Genomic DNA, 19,501 nt, shown 5'->3' with positions numbered 1-19,501 from the left:
AGTTTGTCCATCTGCTGGCTAGGTTATGGATTCTGATTGTGGTTTTAATTTGCATTTCCTTGGTAGCCAAAGAGATTCAGCATCTTGTCATGCTGATGAGCCATTTGAAAAAATGTTTGAAGTACCTATTCAAGTCATTTGTTGATTTTTCTATTGCCATATCTGTCTTAGAGGTATGTAAAAGTTATTTATTTTCTATAAACAAGCTTTTTGTTAAATGTGTTGTAAATATCTTTTATTCTGTGGGTGGTATTTCACTCTCTGTCTTGGTCTGTTTGGGCTGCTGTAACAAAAATACCACAGACTGGGTAGGTTCAACAACAGACATTGATTTCTCACAGTTCTAGAGGCCGGGAGTCTAAGATTGAGGCACTGGCTGACTCCATGTCTGGTGAGAAGGAGCTGCTTCTGGTTCATAGTCTGCCATCTTTTTCTGTGTCCGCTAGGGAGCTCTCTGGGGTTTCTGTTATAAGGGCATTAACCCTATCCACGAGGGCTCCACCCTCATGATCCAGTCACCTCCAAATACCACTACATTGGGGATTCAATATATAAAATTTTTAGTTTTCAATATATAAATTTTGGTGGGATACAACCATTCAGTCTATAACATTCTCCTAATGGACAGACTGTAAACAGATGTTCTTAATTGTAATGTGGTCCTGTGTCATAATCTTTTGTGTTACGGCTAATGCTTTTGGTCGTAAGAAAAATTTCCCTACCCTGAGGTCATGAAGATATTTTTCTCTATTATTTTGTAAGAGTTTTATTTGCCTCTCACATTCAAGTCTGTAACCATCTGGGTGATTTTGTGGGTGTGTATGGATAAGGGTGTATTTAATTTTTTTTTCCATGGAGGTAGCCTGTGGTACCAATGCTACTTACTAAGAAAACCATTTTCTTACCCACTCTTTTGTAGAGCCACCTCTGATATATATCAAGGGTCATATGTAAAGGAGGGTCTATTTCTAGACTCCCTATTCTGTACTGTTGGTTATTTTTCTAGCTTTATGTCAAAAGCACTCTGTTTTAATCACTCTAACTTTATAAACAGTCTCAGTGTCTGGTAAAGCAAGTCCTCTCACTTATCTTTAAGAGTGTCTTAATTATTCCTGGGCCTTTTCATTTCCATGTAAATTTTAGCTGAGTTTGTCACAGAAACGCCTGTTGGGGTTTTGTTTTGTTTTTAAATTGAAGTATAGTTGATTTACAGTACTGTGTTAGCTCCTGTTTTTTGTTTTGTTTTGTTTTTTGCGGTACGCGGGCCTCTCACTGTTGTGGCCCCTCCCGTTGCGGAGCACAGGCTCCGGATACGCAGGCTCAGCGGCCATGGCTCACAGGCCCAGCCGCTCCACGGCATGTGGGATCTTTCCAGACCAGGGCACGAACCTGTGTCCCCTGCATTGGCAGGCGGACTCTCAACCACTGCGCCACCAGCGAAGCCCTGCAAGTCTTTTTTTTAAAGGAATTAAAAAAAAAAATAAAAAAGGAGCATGCAAATCCTAATCCAAAGAACACTGAGCCAAGTTCTGCATTGGGGTCTGTTTTAACTACTCTTCAGCTCTGGGTTGCTGTTTTTCTATATATATTGCATTATGTATGTCTAAAAGATAATAATTCTTTTAAAGGCTATTACATCTAAAAAATAAATAATTCCTTATAATCAATGATCTTGTCTATTTCACATTTCCCCAATTGTTTCATAAAAAATTGTACATTGAAACTGGTTGATATCTTTTAAATCTTTAAAAAAAATTCTATAAGGCTCCCCTTCCCTTTTTTTTTTCTTACTGTGTATTTGTTGAAGAAACTAACAAATCAGATCATTTGTTTCCCATTTTGAGTGTTCCTGATTGTGTTCCTGAGCTGTCATTTAACATGTTTCTCTGTTTCCTGTATTTCCTGTAAATTGGTAGTTATATCTAAAGATAAAAAACATTTTTGTTTTTTTATTTTTTAAGCACTTCTAATGTTGTAGATTTCTTGGATCATGTGGGTTCAGAGGGGCTTGAAGGTTGAACATTACATGTAGTTATGTATGTGTAGTTACAATGCATAGTTATAATCATATAATCATGCCCTGTGCCTCCCTGATTGTCACACCTCCAGAATCCCACATCAGTTTGCGGTTAGAATCGAGGGTGCATTTGGAAGGAGAAGGACCTGCCCCTTTTGAAATTCTAAGTCCTTTTTTATGCTGCCACTTAAGTGTTTTGTTTCTTCAGAGGTTCTGTCCCGCGTGTCGACTAAAAAAAAAAAAAACAACCCGCAGTGTGAGAGTTGTGAGTTAAATTTTATTTGGGGCAAAATGAGGACTATAGCCCGGGAGACAGCATTTCAGAGAGCTCCGAGAAAGTGCTCCAAAGAGGCTGGGGTCAAGGTCAGTATACATGTGATTTTGGCGAAGGGGGAGTACATGCAGTCAAGCACATATTTTTTGCAGAAGGTTTCTGCTAGTCACGAGGAGCAGACGTCACCAAGAAAGATTTTAGTGCTTTTCTGATACGAGGAGATGCAAGAATTGGGCTCATAAAATTGGCTCCTGAAAATATCTAACTATCTGAAGACCTGTTCTGCCCGTTTTCCCCAGAGCCCAGAGCACCTGCTTCATTCCTGCTCTCCACCCTGAACTCCTCTCAGGGGGTGCTGAGGGTCAGCAGCCTCAGCGGCTCAGGATTTGATCCTTGTAGAGATAGATGGCAAGTGCCAATTTGTAGGTGACGTGAGCATTCCCCTGCCCTGCCCCACAGCCGTGCCTAGGAATTCTTGAATTTGTCTTCTGCTCTCTTTAACTGTAATTCAGCTTCTTAGTCTGATAATACCTAATCTGTGTCCGAGTCCTCTTTGGCCACACCTTCCAGTTTACCTCTTCCCTTTCTGAAGTGTAATTGGAAAGCACCTTAGCCTGAATAATAATTCTTTTACTTTAGGAGAAAGTGTCAGCCATGGACCCCATAAGCATGAGAAATACGTTCATTTCTGCAATTTTTTTAATTTTCAGATTTATCATTACAAAAGTAATCATTTATTTCAAAATTAAATAAGTAATATATTTGTTTAAAAACTTTAAACAGTGTAGAACTTTATATAAAGTAAAAACAATGTACCATCATCCTCCCCACTTCCACCTCATTCCTTCCTCAGTGATAATTGTGAAGTTTGGTATATCTCATTTTAAACGTAACTCTATGCAGATACACGACATATTATATATACATGCATACATATACAAATGTTTTGTTCTTTAAAAATATTCAGGGCTTCCCTGGTGGCGCAGTGATTGAGAATCCGCCTGCCGATGCAGGGGACACAGGTTCGGGCCCCGGTCCAGGAAGATCCCACATGCTGCGGAGCGGCTGGGCCCTTGAGCTACGGCCGCTGAGGCTGCGCGTCCGGAGCCTGTGCTCCGCAACGGGAGAGGCCACAACAGTGAGAGGCCCCCGTACCAAAAAAAAAAAAAAAAAAAAAAAAAAAAAATTCAAAACTTTTTACTTATGCTACAAAACTTTTACCTATGCAACACTGTCAATGTATTTTATAAGGGAGGTATTCTTCCCCTTCTAGTTAGTGTTAGCTACCTATCATTTTTATTTTTCTTGTATGACCAAGTTGTAAATCAGAAAAAACAGGTTAAGAGAGTGCCTACAAATTACCAGGAAATCTTGTAGATAGCTTTTCATTTTATAAAAAAGGCATGGTAGAGGGCTTCCCTGGTGGCGCAGTGGTTGAGAGTCCGCCTGCCGATACAGGGGACACGGGTTCGTGCCCCGGTCCGGGAAGATCCCACATGCCACGGAGCGGCTGGGCCCGTGAGCCATGGCCGCTGAGCCTGCGCGTCCGGAGCCTGTGCTCCACAGTGGGAGAGGCCACAGCAGTGAGAGGCCCGCGTACTGCCAAAAAAAAAAAAAATCATTTCGGGTGGTTGGGGGCTCGGACGGGACAGGGTCGTGCCAGGGCCGGGGGGGGGCAGTGGAGTTGCTGGGTTCTGATGCCTTTCTCCATGCAGAAAAAAGAGAAAAATCATTTCCAAGAAAATTGGAAAAATAGAGAAAATAGAAGGAGAAAGCCACCCATGGTCACTTCATACATGATAATAGCCAGAATCAGAATTAGATGGAATAGTCCTATGGCAGTAACTAGTCTATATTCCTTTCCCAGAACCTTTTTTCCCAAATCCCAGGTGGGATTTTATAAGAAGGTATGTCTTTCTGAGGTTCAAACTTTTTGAAATATAAAAACTTTATTTAATCTAATTTTTAAAAAGTTCCCAAATAACTAAGATGTACTAGACGAATAGAATTTCTCTCTTTACTGCCATCTGAGTCCTCTTTTTCCTTCTCTTGCCCCCAAATCTCATATAAAAATCATTGAACTGGAGTAGACCTTAGGGTTGGCTCATTCAGTACTTAGGAAAACAAATTTTACAAAGCCTCTGAGTCCTGTGGAACTGCTTCTAATGAACAGCACATTTTTGATTAGTGGCATCGTCCCGCCATCGCTATTTCAGAAGGAGAATCTCCTACTCTAATCACCTGAGAGGCAGCTTTAAAAGTCTGAACTCAGCTTAAATGAGCATCAGCCTTTTTTTTTTCTTCTTTTGGTTGGAATGACAGTTTGAAACAGAAAGAGTTCCTTTATTTCTGAATTTCATAAAATGTCTAGCAAAGAGACAGAGTGCACTTTGAGACATATTTCACTAAAAGCCTTTTAATTTTATTTATTTTTTAGCACAACAAAAATCTGTGTGAGGTAGGAAAAGAAGTCATGAGAGAGGAAATCTCCCACCTAGTACATCTCTTTTTGCATAGTTTCACAACTAGCTAAGTTATTTACTTAGGATGTTACGTTTCTTTCTCTTCAAACCTGGAATGTCTTACTAGCCAGTTCCTTGAAGGAAGGAAATAAGAGGCTGCTGAAGGGGATTAGTACCGATGCAGTTACTGGAATTTTGAATCCACAGTAGAAGTCCACATTAGTACATTTTAGATAATTAGGAATAGGCTTTTAAACCTAAGTTTCTTGAAGCCCTTGGTATCTTCTAGGTCTTTATGATTCACGTGACGTTACTACCTACAAATTAGTATATTTTTACTGTAAAATCACACGGCCTTATTTGTGTTGCTCGCATTTATCTCCATTAGGAGTGAAAAGGATCATGCGTTTTGGGCACGCAGAATTTCCGTTCACAGCTCTGTGTCGGAAACCGAGAAGTACGGTTTCTGTCGCCGTCCTGTGGTTGCCCCCTTGCTGTGGAAGCTGTTTGGTCTGTCACCCCCGGGCTTAGTCACCGTCACACGTAGCAGGGCCTGCTTGATGGGGAGGCGAGCCCGTCGCTCTGGCAACCGTGGCACCTTGGTGACGTCAGCCCGCGGGGCTGCGCGCGCCGACCGGTCGGGCATGGCGGCTGCCCAGCCTGCTGCGGCGGGGCTGCGGGGCGCGCGCGGGCGGTGAGCTCGCGAGCTTTCCCTCCGCTTCTTCCTGCGGACCTCGGCCATGGACGCCGCCTCCGACCCCTACCTGCCCTACGACGGGGGAGGAGACTGCATCCCTCTGCGGGAGCTGCACAGGCGAGGTAATGCGGTCGGGCGGCGGGGCTGCTCCCGGGCCGCGGGTGTCGAGGGCCTTGGAGGGTCCTGGTCCGGCTGTTCCCCTGCGTGCGCATCGCGGCCGCCGTCACAGCGCGCTCTGGTCCTGCCAGGTGGCGCGGGCAGTGGCTCTTCTCCACCTTAATTCACACCGCGAAATCCTGTGCGTGTCCCGGTGCCATTGGATTTCAGCTGCTGCCGGTTACCGTGGAGCCCCTGCACCCTAACGTCAATTCCTAGGAGAAGCTCTACCTGCCTTTTAGAACACTTTCAAATGGCAGTAGAGAGGAGCACTGTTTTATATGAATCTTTTTATTTAGCGTGCATTCAGCAGATTAACTACATTGACTTCCATAGGTATCTGGTAAAAATTTATATGATAAAAACATATACGATCAGTTTTACACATCAGAAAAAATAAGAGTCAGTAGTTTGTAAAAGCCAGAAAAGCGCCCAGCATTCATGTAAGTCTTTCGGCAGGCACTGCCAGAACTGATTACATGTTAATTAAACTGCCCCTTTTTCATTTTTCTTAAACTGATTATTCTGAAAATAGACTGGCAGTTCTAGAAAAAAAACGGAACCTCAAGAAAAATCTCTTAGCCAGATGACTTCATTTATGAGCCACATTAGTTTGAATTTCCTGCATGATATTACGAACTCATTTTGTAAGTAAGGAAGTCATGATTTTCCTGAGCATATTTAGCCTCTTATTTAAAATACAGTTTGTATTCTGATAACACCTTTCTTTAGTATTAAGTTCCATTAGGATGAAAAAAATGGTAATATATTTAACAAATACTTATTGGTTGACTTGTGTCTTCTAGACAATATTTTAGGCTCTGAACAGTTGTAACATTATATATCCCATAGTATTCTGTTGTTAGTAAAAGCGTGCTTTTCAGATTTTGAGAAAAACTATATGAAGATCATGTTATATATTGTGCTTTCTCTTAGTTACCTTTTTAGTAAAATATACATATATATGTATATATAAATTATTTTAGAACATTTGGGGAAATACCTAAAAGCATAAAGAAGAAAATTAAATTTTCTCATAATCTTAGCACCTAGAATTGTTGCGTTTGTTTGTTTTTCCAGTTCTAATGTGTTTCTGTGCTTTCCTTTTTTTCTGTGTTCCCATTATGCCTTTTCTGGTAGGGATTTCTTTAAACAACAAGCAACCTGAATGAATGGTGACTGTTCAGATGTCACAGTATTTGCTAATCAGTAATTAAACTGTGTTTTCTTTGAGCTGTTTCAACCTCCGTTTGTTGATTTATAACAAACCAGAAGACCTGGGGTTGGGAATTTAAATTCCCATTGTTAGCCGTGGCAATCTTTCACACGACTTGGCACATGGACCCCACCTCTGTATAAGGTGTGCAAGTAATAAGAAGTAAGCCAAAGCTTATGTGCGAGTAGGCATGGTTCCTGGCATGATTATTACTAAACTAGAAGCTTTTGGCTTCTATTATATTTTCACAAATAGTCCTTTAGGAACCTTGCTTAAGGTCTAAGTCAGTCCCACTCTTGGCCGCTCAGACGGGTTCCTTATCCCTTGACAAGACCTTCCTCAGCCAACCTAAGCCGTTTTGTTTGAGAGTAACACTGTGTCTTTGTAGTACAGGTCAGTTGGTTATTAGGCTCACTTGACCGTTCTGTAGCATCCTAGCATCTGTGGGTAAGAGGTTATTTGTGTTCCATAATTTATGACCTTTTCTGGCCATGGGTCAAAACAAAGGAACTGGAGATGTGGACACAAGCAGTTAACATGAATCAAGAAAAAGAATCAGCTACCCTGTAAGGACTAAATTGCAATGACTAGAAATATCTCTTGGGACTGGGAAAGAGCAAAGAGGCAGATAACCCAAGTATAAAATTGTAAAGGATATCAGTGAAGGAAACATAGACTGTTTACTGAATCCCTGAGTGCTAGAGTTAGGAATTACCTTTGTGGAATAAATTAGATTTAATGCTCCTTGTCCAGGCAAGATGGTAAATATGACAGTTCCCACTTAAGTGAATAATACAGAGCCTAGAAATGTATGTAAATTAAAAATAGAATTAAGGCTTCCCTGGTGGCACAATGGTTAAGAATCCACCTGCCAATGCAGGGGAGACGGGTTCGAGCCCTGGTCCAGGAAGATCCCACATGCCATGGAGCAACTAAGCCCGTGTGCCACAACTACTGAAGCCCACATGCATAGAGCCCGTGCTCCACAACAGGAGAAGCCACCACAATGAGAAGCCCGTGCACCGCAACGAAGAGCAGCCTCTGCTCGCCACAACTAGAGAAGGCCTGCATGCAGCAACGGAGACCCAGTACAGCCAAAAATAAATAAATAAAATAAGTAAATTTATTTAAAAAAATAGAATTAGTTAATATATTGTTGATGGGTTAGAAATTAGAAATTAATATGACATTTTAGAATAGTTATCTTTGGGGGTAAATTTCCTATCAGACACAATTAAGTTCTTTCATAAAATGTCTCTTCCATTTTCATCGGGGGGGGGAAGAAAACCTTTGGTTTATTTGGATTGTTAGTTTTATACTCTGACTTTTTTCCTTATTTGTTCATGAAGTTTAGGTAGTTTGGAGGTTGAATTCTTTTTTATTCTAACAGGCCCTTATAGTGGATTTGATCTTTGGGACTTTTAGCATTATTTGAATATTGTTTCATTTGAAGTTTGTGTTGCGCTCTCTTGTGTGTATAAGGCACTCTCAGGTGCTGTGGAGAACTGGTGGGAGTAGTAATGGTGATATGAATAAAAGCTAATACCTGTACACTGTTCTAGTAAGTGCTTTACATGTGTCAGTTCATTGATGTGTAACAAATTATTTTAATCCCTGTCACAGACTGTGAAGTAGGAACGGTTATAATCCCCATTTTCCTGTTGACAAAACTGAGGTAAAGAAATGTTCAAGGGGCTTCCCTGGTGGCGCAGTGGTTGAGAGTCCACCTGCCGATGCAGGGGACGCGGGTTCGTGCCCCGGTCCGGGAAGATCCCACATGCCGCGGAGCAGCTGGGCCCGTGAGCCATGGCCGCTGAGCCTGCACGTCCGGAGCCTGTGCTCCGCGTCGGGAGAGGCCACAGCAGTGAGAGGCCCGCGTACCGCAAAAAAAAAAAAAAAAAAAAGAAATGTTCAAGAAAAGTCAGGATTCAGTGCAGATGATGAGACTCATAGTCTGATTGTGGAGATACAATGCTTTGCACTGTGTCTGTCCCTGTGATAACTTGGCATGTGCAGTCTGGTAGGAGCGTAAGAAGGCTTCCCAGGTTTACAGACAAACAAACAAAACCCCAAGGAAGCTAATTTCTCGTGAATGGTACAGACTGCATGTTCTGTGAGTCTGTTTTTGGGGGGTGGGGGTGTGGAGACCAGTCTCCTTTTGACAAGTGTTATCAAAGTCGGCCGAGTTTCCACGTCCACAGGGGATCTGATACGCGTTCCTGGTGGGGAAGATAGGCTGGTAAGTGCTCTGATGGGACCAAGTGCCTAGTATGTTGTTCCCTGATTAGTTTTGTTGTGTCACTGGGTCAGCTAAAGGGGTCCTTTAGGAAGGTAGAAGAGTGCCAGATCCCAGAGGAACTTGAATGCTAGACTAATACTGATCTTAAACCACAGGAGGTGTGGCTTTCCTTCTGAAATAAAGTTTGAGGGGTTTTTTTTGTGTTTAAAAAAAATTTTTTTTTTTGCTGCGCGGAGCGGCTTGCGAGATCTTAGTTCTCTGACCAGGGAATGAGCCCGGGCCTAGAGCAGTGAAAGTGCTGAGTCCTAACCACTGGACCGCCAGGGAATTCCCAAAGTTTTTTTTGTTTTGTTTTGTTTTTTTAAGTTTCTACCTGAAATCATTTCTTGACATCCATTAGCTCAGACATATATTTAAGTAAAGCTTTTTTCTTCCTATTAGAATAGATGAATTTGTTCATTTTTATTCCCCCTGAAAGTATCAGTAGTTAGCATTTTTGGCACGTTATTTGAAAATCCAGGTGTTAGATTCTTATTGCCATAGGGGCATTGTGTAGATTTTTTGTAAAATTATTTTAGGATTCGAGTCCTTATTGTATTTCTCTTACCTTTAATCTTCTAGCCAACTAGAAAATTAAATCTCTTCTTATAAATTAATTCATCTGGGCTTCCGTGGTGGCGCAGTGGTTGAGAGTCCGCCTGCCAATGCATGGGACACGGGTTCGTGCCCCGGTCCGGGAAGATCCCACATGCCGTGGAGCGGCTGGGCCCATGAGCCATGGCCGCTGAGCCTGTGCGTCCAGAGCCTGTGCTCCCCAACTGGAGAGGCCACAACAGTGAGAGGCCCGCGTACCACAAAAAAAAAAAAAAAAAAAAAAAAAGATTAATTCATCTGATGTCAAAAAGTCTTTGTATTCTAAAATAATAGTATAAAACAAAGCCTGTCTTTAGATTTATTTTGCCCACAGTATATGAATTGAAAATCTTCAATTAAATGTGTTTCATATTACTATCTCTAGCTCTGTTTTCTAAAATTAGCTGACACTTTTAGTATGATTAATTTTATACCATCTCATGGCTTGTTGTAAGTTAAAAATGCTTTGTGTTTCAAGATATCAAAACGTGAGCAGGTCTCTTGCCACGTAGATTAGGTTTGTGATTTTGGCTGTTTTCCCAGCATTGAGGTCTCTGTTTTGTGCTGACACGGGGCCACAGGAGACTGGTGGCTTAAATTGTATTTTAAAGTTTTGTTTTTGTTTTTTAATAAACATGTTTAATTCATAGTTTTTTGGTAGTCCTTTACAACCTTAACTAGATCAAAGATGGATTTGCTTTAGTTTGTCAATTTATTCCCTCCGCCATTTAAGAGAGCAAATTCCATGAATCTTTTTTTTTTTTTTTTTTTTTTTTTTTTTTGCGGTATGCGGGCCTCTCACTGTTGTGGCCTCTCCCGTTGCGGAGCACAGGCTCCGGACGCACAGGCTCAGCGGCCATGGCTCACGGGCCCAGCCGCTCCGCGGCATATGGGATCCTCCCAGACCGGGGCACGAACCCGTATCCCCTGCATCGGCAGGCGGACTCTCAACCACTGCGCCACCAGGGAGGCCCTCCATGAATCTTTTTATTCATGTAATCTACAAATCATCTTATGTGCAGAGATAATAAATGAACATGCAACTTGTTTCCAGTTATACAGATGTCTTAATACCCACTTTATCATCCCTACCTAAGAATGTGGCTTTTTGTTTTGGGGTGTCAGTAGAACAGAGAAGGAAACAGTGAATTGGGTAATTTAGCATTGCTACTTACTGGTCGTGTATCTTCTGTCAACTTCTTTGCCATTGGTTTTAATTTCCAAGGCTTTGCCGTTTAAATAGGTGGCGGTTAAGTATGACTGTGAATGCCAGAACAAATTCAGAGAGTAAATACTTTATTTATCATATTAATTTATCCAGCAGATGTCCCATTGACCACCTCCTAAGTACCAGCACTGTGCTGTTACACTTTTAATCTTCCATTTGGAAATCTGCTGACATTCTGGGACTTCCACTATCAACTTACAACACTCACTTTCCCCTCCCTCACCAGGGTGACCATTTCTTATCAGTAGGGTCACAGAGGGAGGAGAAGATCCACTGGGGACTTAGACTTCCTGCTCTTAATACACAGCTGAAACTGGGCTGTCAGGGAATGTGCAGAATTTTAGATTTCTGCCTGCCTTATTCCATAATTTAAAATAAAAGCATATATGTTTTATATGTGTGTGATAGCACAGTAATGTGCCTATGAGCTTAAATGACAAGGATCACTGCTCTCAAATCTTTTGAGATTGACCCCAGCGGTAATAAGCTATAGTCTTAGTAAACAAATATATACCTACTTTTGCATGTAGAACTATTATTTGGATATTCCCCTTTGAGAAAAGACTTAGACTGCGGAAGAAGTGTGATGGTGAAATTTACTAATAAATCAGTTCACTCTAAGGTGTAACAATTAAGTACTATTTTTGTGTAGCTCAGTTCAGCAAATATATATTGAGGACTAGTGGGTGGGAATATAAAGGTTTTTATTTGTGGGAAGGCAGATAATTTCATTGATGTCTGTATTTCTCTAGTTCAGTGTTTGTCAAATTACAGGTTTCAGCATGTTGGGTTGTGACCAATATTTAAAAAAAGAAAAAAAGAGGAAGGAAGGAAACAAAATAAAAATACCAGAGTATATGCCAAATAGTAAATATGCTAAACTTTGGTTTTACTTAAGTGCATATCTGTATACTGTGTCAGTGAGAAATATTTCTTGCTGTGGGCCACCGTTAAAAAAGTTTGAGGGCTTCCCAGGTGGTGCAGTGGTTGAGAGTCCGCCTGCCGATGCAGGGGACACGGGTTCGTGCCCCGGTCCAGGAAGATCCCACATGCCGCGGAGCGGCTGGGCCCGTGAGCCATGGCCGCTGAGCCTGTGCGTCCGGAGCCTGTGCTCCGCAACGGGAGAGGCCACAGCAGTTATAAAGGTCAGATCAGAAATGAATGAAAAACAAATGAAGGAAACAATAGCAAAGATCAATAAAACTAAAATCTGGTTCATTGAGAAGATAAACAAAATTGATAAACCATAAGCCAGACTCATCAAAAAAGAAAGGGAGGGCCTCCCTGGTGGCGCAGTGGTTGAGAGTCCGCCTGCCGATGCAGGGGATACGGGTTCGTGCCCCGGTCTGGGAGGATCCCATATGCCGTGGAGCGGCTGGGCCTGTGAGCCATGGCCGCTGGGCCTGCGCATCCGGAGCCTGTGCTCCGCAACGGGGGAGGCCACAACAGTGAGAGGCCCGCATACCGCAAAAAGAAAAAAAAGAAAAGAAAGGGAGAGCTTCCCTGGTGGCACAGTGGTTGAGAGCCCGCCTGCCGATGCAGAGGACACGGGTTCATGCCCCGGTCCGGGAAGATCCCATATGCCGTGGAGCGGCTGGGCCCGTGAGCCACGGCCGCTGAGCCTGCGTGTCTGGAGCCTGTGCTCCGCCACGGGAGAGACCACAACAGTGAGAGGCCCGCGTACCGCAAAAAAAGAAAAAAAAAAAAGTTTGAAAACCAGTGTCTAAGTAAACCCCTGGAGGGGCAGTTGGCTCTGCTTCCTGTGCCTAGGATGAGTTTGGAACAACCCGAGGATGAGAGTGGGGTGTGTCATCGTCACTGACCTCTGCTGCAGCACAGGGCTGTGAGTGCTGGTACCACAGCAGTGCCAGTGACAACCTGTGCAGCAGACTTGTGGTCTGCGGCCAAAGGCAGAGAGGGCCGGTGCCGGTGCAGGATCGGGTTGTGGTGACTGTATGAGCGCTCAGTGCCTGTGCGCAGGTGTCTGGGGAGAAGGCAGCATCAGCAGCCGTGATCCACTCGCGGAGCAACAAGCAGACAAACCGTGAAGCTGATTTTAGGCAGTACTCACAGTGGTAAGAAATGCCTTTGGAATCCAACTACTTGAGTTTGAATCCATGTTCCACTACTTACTATGTGGCCCTGGGCATATCTCTTAGCTCTCTGTGCCTGCCTTTTCTAATTTGTAAAATGGAGATCGTAATACCTGTCTCCTGGGGTGGTTGTGAGCTAATATATGTAAAGTGCTGAGAACAGTGTCTGGCACACAGTAAGCACTCAATACATGTTAGTTCTTTTATTGTTAGGGTTACACACAATGTCTGGCCTCTAGGTGGGAACGATTATCTTAATTCTGATGTAGTCTCGTTTCTCTGTTTTTTCTTTTGCCACCTGTGCTTTGGTGTTTTATCTGCAAAACCATTGCCTCACCCAAGGTCACAAGGATATACTCCTCTGTTTCCTTTTAAGAGTTTAATAATTTTAGCCCTTACATTTGGGTCTGTGATCCATTTTGAGTTAATTTTCATGTATGGTGTGAGGTAGGTAGGGTCCAACTTCATTCTTTCACATATAGCTAGCCCATTGTCCCAGCATCGTTCGTTGAAGAGACTATTCTTTTCCCATTGATGAAAATATTTCTTTAAATAATAATATAACCAGAAAACTACTAGAGCTCATTAAAGAATTCAGTAAAGTTGCAGGATGTAAAATTAATACGCAGAAATCTGTTGCATTTCTATACACTAACAACAAAAGATCAGAAAGAGAAATTAAGGAAACAGTCCCGTTTACCATCGCATCAAAAAGAATAAAATACCTAGGAGTAAACTTATCTAGGGAGGCAAAAGACCTGTGCTCTGAAAACTGTAAGAGGCTGGCGAAAGAAACTGAAGACACCATAAACAGATGGAAAAATACACCATGTTCTTGGAGTGGATGCATCAGTATTGTCAAAATGACTATACTACCCAAGGCAATCTATAGATTCAGTGCAATCCCTATGAAATTACCAATGTTAAAATTTGTATGGAAGTACAGAAGACCCCCGAATAGCCAAAGCAATCTTTAGAAAGAAAAATGGAGCTGGAGGAATCAGGCTCCCTGACTTCAGACCATACTACAAAGCTACAGTAATCAAAACAGTATGGTCCTGGTAGAAAAACAGACATCTAGATCAATGGAACAGGATGGAAAGCCCAGAAATAAACCCATGCACTTACAGTCAGTTAATCAACAACAAAGGAGGCAAGAATATACAGTGGAGAAAAGACAGTCTCTTCAGTAAGTGGTGCTGGGAAAGCTGGACAGCTACATGTAAAAAAATGAAATTAGAACATTCTGTAACACCGTACACGAAAGTAAACTCAAAATGGATTAAAGACCTAAATGTAAGACCAGATACTCTAAAACTTCTAGAGGAAAACATAGGCAGAACACTGACATACATCGTTAACAGTATTTGTTTGGATCCATTTCCTAGAGCAATGGAAATAAAAACAAAAATAAACAAATGGGACCTAATTAAACTTAAAAGCTTTAGCACAGCAAAGGAAACCATAAACAAAATGAAAAGGAAACCTACAGAATGGGAGAAAATATTTGCAAACAATGTGACTGACAAGGGATTAATCTCCAAAATATACAAACAGCTCATACAGTTCAATATCAAAAAAACCCCACAGCCTATTCAGAAAATAGGCAGAAGATCTAAATAGACATTTCTCCAAAGAAGACATACAGATAGACAAAAAGCACGTGAAAAGATGCTCAATATTGCTAATTATTAAAGAAATGCAAATAAAAGCTACAGTGACGTATCACCTCACAATGCTCAGAATGGCCATCATTAAAACATCTACAAATAATAAATTCAGGAGAGGGTGTGGAGAAAAAGGAACCCTCCTACACTGTTGGTGGGAATGTAAATTGGTACAACCACTATGGAGAACAGTATGGAGGTTCCTTAAAAAACTAAAAATAGAGCTACCATATGATCCTGCAATCCCATTCCTGGACATATATCTGGAGAAAACCATAATTTGAAAAGATACATGCACCCCAGTGTTCATAGCAGCACTATTTACAATAGCCAAGACATGGGAGCAACCTAAATGTCCATTGACGGATGAATGGATAATGAAGATGTGGTATATATATATACAATGGAATATTACTCAGCCATAAAAAATGAAATAATGCCATTTTCAGCAACATGGATGGACCTAGAGATTATCATATTAAGTGAAGCATACTGGACAAAGAAAGACAAATACATGATATTGCTTATATGTGGAATCTAAAAAAAATGTGATACAAATGAACTTTTATACAAAACAGAAATATACCCACAGACACAGAAAACAAACTTATGGTTACCAAAGGGGGGAAAGCAGGGGGAATAAATGAGGAGTTTCGGATTAACATATACACACTACTATATATAAAATAGATAACCAACAAGGACCTACTGTATAGCACAGAGAACTCTACTCAATATTTTGTAATAACCTATAAGGGAAAAGAATCTGAAAAAGAATAGATATATACGTATAACTGAATCACTTTGCTGTACACCTAAAACTAGCGTAACACTGTAAATCAACTATACTTCAATACAAAAACCAAAACCAAAACAAAATAACATAAATTAAAATTTTCCGACAGATAATTTAAAAACTCTTTGTTTAGATTATAGACGTTAATAATAAAGTTGTGTTTACATAGGTATGCTTTTGTGTCTGGGGAAAAATTAAACAAGGCAAAAAGTCCTCTTATCAATAAAGTTATTTTTGCAAGAAAGCTGCAAACCAGTTACAGTTACAGCTCATTGACTGGATAATTTTTCCTACTTGCTGAGGTATTGATATTTTAGTGTTAGTGATACTTGAACTATGAAATATTGTTGGTGATATTTAAGTTATACGATGTACATTTTGTGGAAAGGTTGGTCATTGAGCATACATTTTATTTTATTTTTTAATGGTATTTCCTTTTTTAATTAATTAGTTAATTTATGGGCTGCATTGGGTCTTCGTTGCTGTGTGTGGGCTTTCTCTAGTTGCAGCGAGTGGGGGCTACTCTTCGTTGCAGTGTGTGGGCTTCTCATTGCGGTGGCTTCTCTTGCGGAGCACGGGCTCTAGGTGTGTGGGCTTCAGTAGTTGTAGCTCTCGGGTTCTAGAGCACAGGCTCAGTAGTTGTGGCTCACGGGCTTAGTTGCTCCGAGGTGTGTGGGATCTTCCCAGACCAGGGTTCGAACCCGTGTCCCCTGCATTGGCAGGCGGATTCTTAACCACTGTGCCACCAGGGAAGTCCGACCATACATTTTAGAAATTTGTTTTTGTGTCCATACCAGGTGTAATGAATTAAGTTATCTTTTAAAACTCTACAGGATTTTTGCCTAGTATACAGTTACAGAAGAACTCATTGCTCAAATTTGTAAGACCCTTTTTCTTCCCTTTGTCATATTTCAGTCTTCTGGTTAAGATTAATACCATATGAGTAACATAATTAAGCCTGATGAAATTTTAAATGCCAAAATATTTGAGCAGAAACAATAACTTGTGTTTATTGATTTCCTACTGTTTGTCAGATATACTAGTTGGTATTTTACATGTTTTATCTCCAGTCCACACACCACATTCTAAAAGTGGGTGAGATCACCCCGGTACCTCTAAGAGGTTAATTCATAGTTCGTGATGGCTTGTTTGGGATTTGACTCTAGGTCTTTCTGACCTCGAAGTGCATTAAAATTGTGGAATTTCTCTACTGGTCCACTCTGAAAAGAAGGTGATCTTTTCTCTGGTCTTTCCTTGTTACTGTTTTTCAGCCATTGGGTAGTGGAAGGGTAGTCACTGGCATCTGGTAGCCAGACCTCCAGAAAAGTTTTTGTCTTAAATTTGGGAGCTACTACTTTCAGATCCTACTTTCTTATACTCTAAGATCTGGGGATCTAGGGAGCAGGGACTATCCTATATCCTTTTGAAGTTCAGGTGTTAAAATTAATAAACTCCTACTGTCTTTGTATCACTCTGCTCAGGGTTTATATTTTCAAGAGGTAGAGTTTGATTAACCTACCTTGGATTGTGTGCCGTTTTCTTAGCTGGACCGGGGAAGATACTTTGATTGATGCCTCCATCAAGATTGCGTGCAGTGAGGAGTAGAAGTTTCCCAAAAATAATTGGGTTCTGTTTCAGAAAGAAGGGGAAAGGGTTACTAGGTGGGCAGAGACAATAAGGATCCATTACATAAATATTAACCTAATCTGAGGACAGTTACTAGGTCATGTGGTTATTTTAAGTTTGGCGATATATCTGGTTATTAATATTGAATATCTGGACATAGGGTTGGGAGAAAAGTTAAGGACAAGAACAAGATTAAAATTTTAAAAATGGAAAAGAGGACGACAAGGTACACGTATGTTCATTGTATATTACACTGTTTTTAATGCAAACTAACCTAAATGATAGAGTACATCACAAGAGTTGCACTAGTCTGACGTCCTTTGAAAATGATGTGCCTGTGCATTTAATGACATGAGATGGTTTTTAGAAAGTATGTTGGGTAATGAAAATACGCTACAAGCTTATAAATAAATGTGGCTAATTAGATCTTACCTTTTTTTCTTGCATAAAATGTTAAAAGCTGAAACCAGTTGCCAGTGTAACTATTTTAAACTCTCTTGTTTACTCAATTCCCTCTCCTTGCTTCTCCCACAAACCTTATGTAACTGTGTAGAATTGCTTCTTCATCTGTTCCTTTTTCGATCCAAGGCTTATTGCAGAAACTCTCTTTTTTACTTAAAACATTTTGAAACCCAGAAACCCGTTGCTTACAACTCAAAGGTATTGGCTTTTAAGACTTTGCCTTTTACATGGGTTTCAAAAGCCTGAGTTGGAAACTCGAGGAAGCCACAGTGCTGAATCTTGTTTTCTGTGTTCTGCTGTGTGTTTCTTTCCCTGTGGTGGTGAGTGTTTCCTGAATTGGAGGGGAACACGTGTGGAGAGGACGAGGCGGTCGTGTCGGATAAGGAACCTGATGAGTAGTATTTCCAAAAGGTGTCCTGGTACGTCTCTGCTACCGTCTCCACAGATAGATCAGTGAGAGCTGCACATGCTTTGAGAAATGGGAGGTCCAAGTAAATCATGTCATTTTTGTGTTCATGTGTCTATAACAAGAGTTTTTACTGAGGCAAAGAGAGGCCTTGTCGGGGAAGTGCGGCCTCACCCCTTTATTTCATCCTGTCGACCTCTTTGTCTTCTGGACAGAGAACAGCTTTAGGAAAGCCATGTTATAATTTCCTAATTAACCAACCCTTGAAATAATATTTTAGGAAAGAAAGAGAGATGCACTTAACACGTGAGAGAACTTTAAAATTTATTATTTATTTATTTATTGTGGCCGCACTGGATCTTCGTTGCAGCACGTGGGCTCTTCATTGTGGCGTGCAGGCTCAGTAGTTGTAGCATGTGGGATCTTAGTTCCCTGAGCAGGGATCGAACCCAGGCCCCCTGCATTGGGAGCGCGGAGTCTTTTTATTTTTTTTAATAAATTATTTTATTTTATTTTATTTTTGGCTGCATTGGGTTTTCGCTGCTGCGCCTGGGCTTTCTCTAGTTGCAGCGAGCAGGGGCTACTCTTCGTTGTGATGCGTGGGCTTCTCATTGCAGTGGCTTCTCTTGTTGCGGAGCACGGGCTCTAGGCGCGTGGGCTTCAGTAGTTGTGGCACGTGGGCTCAGTAGTTGTGGCTCGTGGGTTCTAGAGCGCAGGTTCCATAGTTGTGGCGCACGGGCTTAGTTGCTCCGCGGCATGTGGGATCCTCCTGGACCAGGGCTCGAACCTGTGTCCCCTGCATTGGCAGGCGGATTCTTAACCCCTGTGCCACCAGGGAAGTCCAAAGCAGACTTTAAATATAAAAAATATGTTAATTGATTTTGCATTCAATATGATATATCTTTCATTTGTTAATAATAACCAAGTAAGAAACAGGATGAAAGGAGAGAGGTTAAAGCCAGATTGAAATGTCTGTTTTGGGACTTCCCTGGTGGTCCAGTGGTTAAGACTCCGTGCTTCCACTGCAGGGGGCATGGGTTCTATCCCTGGTGGGGGAACTAAGAACCCGCATGCCACGTGGCACAGCCAAAAAAAGAAAAAAAAAAAAGAAATGTCTGCCTTTTTCTTCCGGGAGATTCCTTTTAATTATATTTATCAGTGCCAGAGAAATATTCTAATCAACTAGCAAAAAGGTGTTATTTTACTTTCATAGCAAAATCCATCTTGGTTACTTTCTAAGCCGATTTGATAGCAAGAGTCACAAGAAGGACTCAGACCTCTTCTCGGAATAATTTAGAGGGGAAGCAGTGAACCTCTGTTTCTTCAGGCTCCCCCCAAACCAAGACCAATCAGCATTTCTCCCATACTCTGCTTTTTTCAAACAGCACTGCTCTGTCAGGTAGAAGCAAATAGGCGTGAGAGGACAGACTGACTTCAAATCGTCTGTTGGGGACACAAACTGCTCTGGCTAATTCCTACGCTAAAATGTGCAGTGGCAGCCCCAGAAATTCCAAGGGACACACATAGAA

General features: G+C 41.5%; 1 protein-coding gene across 7 annotated transcripts in view; it reads left to right on the top strand.

Annotated features, from left to right (window-relative positions):
• CLCN3 (chloride voltage-gated channel 3) overlaps positions 1–19,501 on the top strand; it is an 85,432-nt gene that overhangs the window by 29,833 nt on the left and 36,098 nt on the right. For 2 of the 7 annotated variants that reach the window (XM_082625085.1, XM_082625081.1), the window contains exon 1: positions 5,389–5,572. The exons of the other annotated variants lie outside the window; for them this stretch is intronic. In XM_082625085.1, coding sequence (XP_082481211.1) covers positions 5,494–5,572 — 79 coding nt within the window. In that variant the 5' untranslated portion in view covers positions 5,389–5,493. Of the gene's footprint in view, positions 1–5,388; positions 5,573–19,501 lie in introns of those variants that run through there. 7 annotated transcript variants of the gene reach the window in all.

This window comes from Mesoplodon mirus (assembly GCF_964341445.2).
Source record: "Mesoplodon mirus genome assembly, chromosome: 1".
In the NCBI taxonomy this organism is placed as follows: Eukaryota; Metazoa; Chordata; class Mammalia; order Artiodactyla; family Ziphiidae; genus Mesoplodon; species Mesoplodon mirus.
Note: the sequence above shows the minus strand (reverse complement) of the source record. Positions and strands in the feature narration are given on the sequence as shown.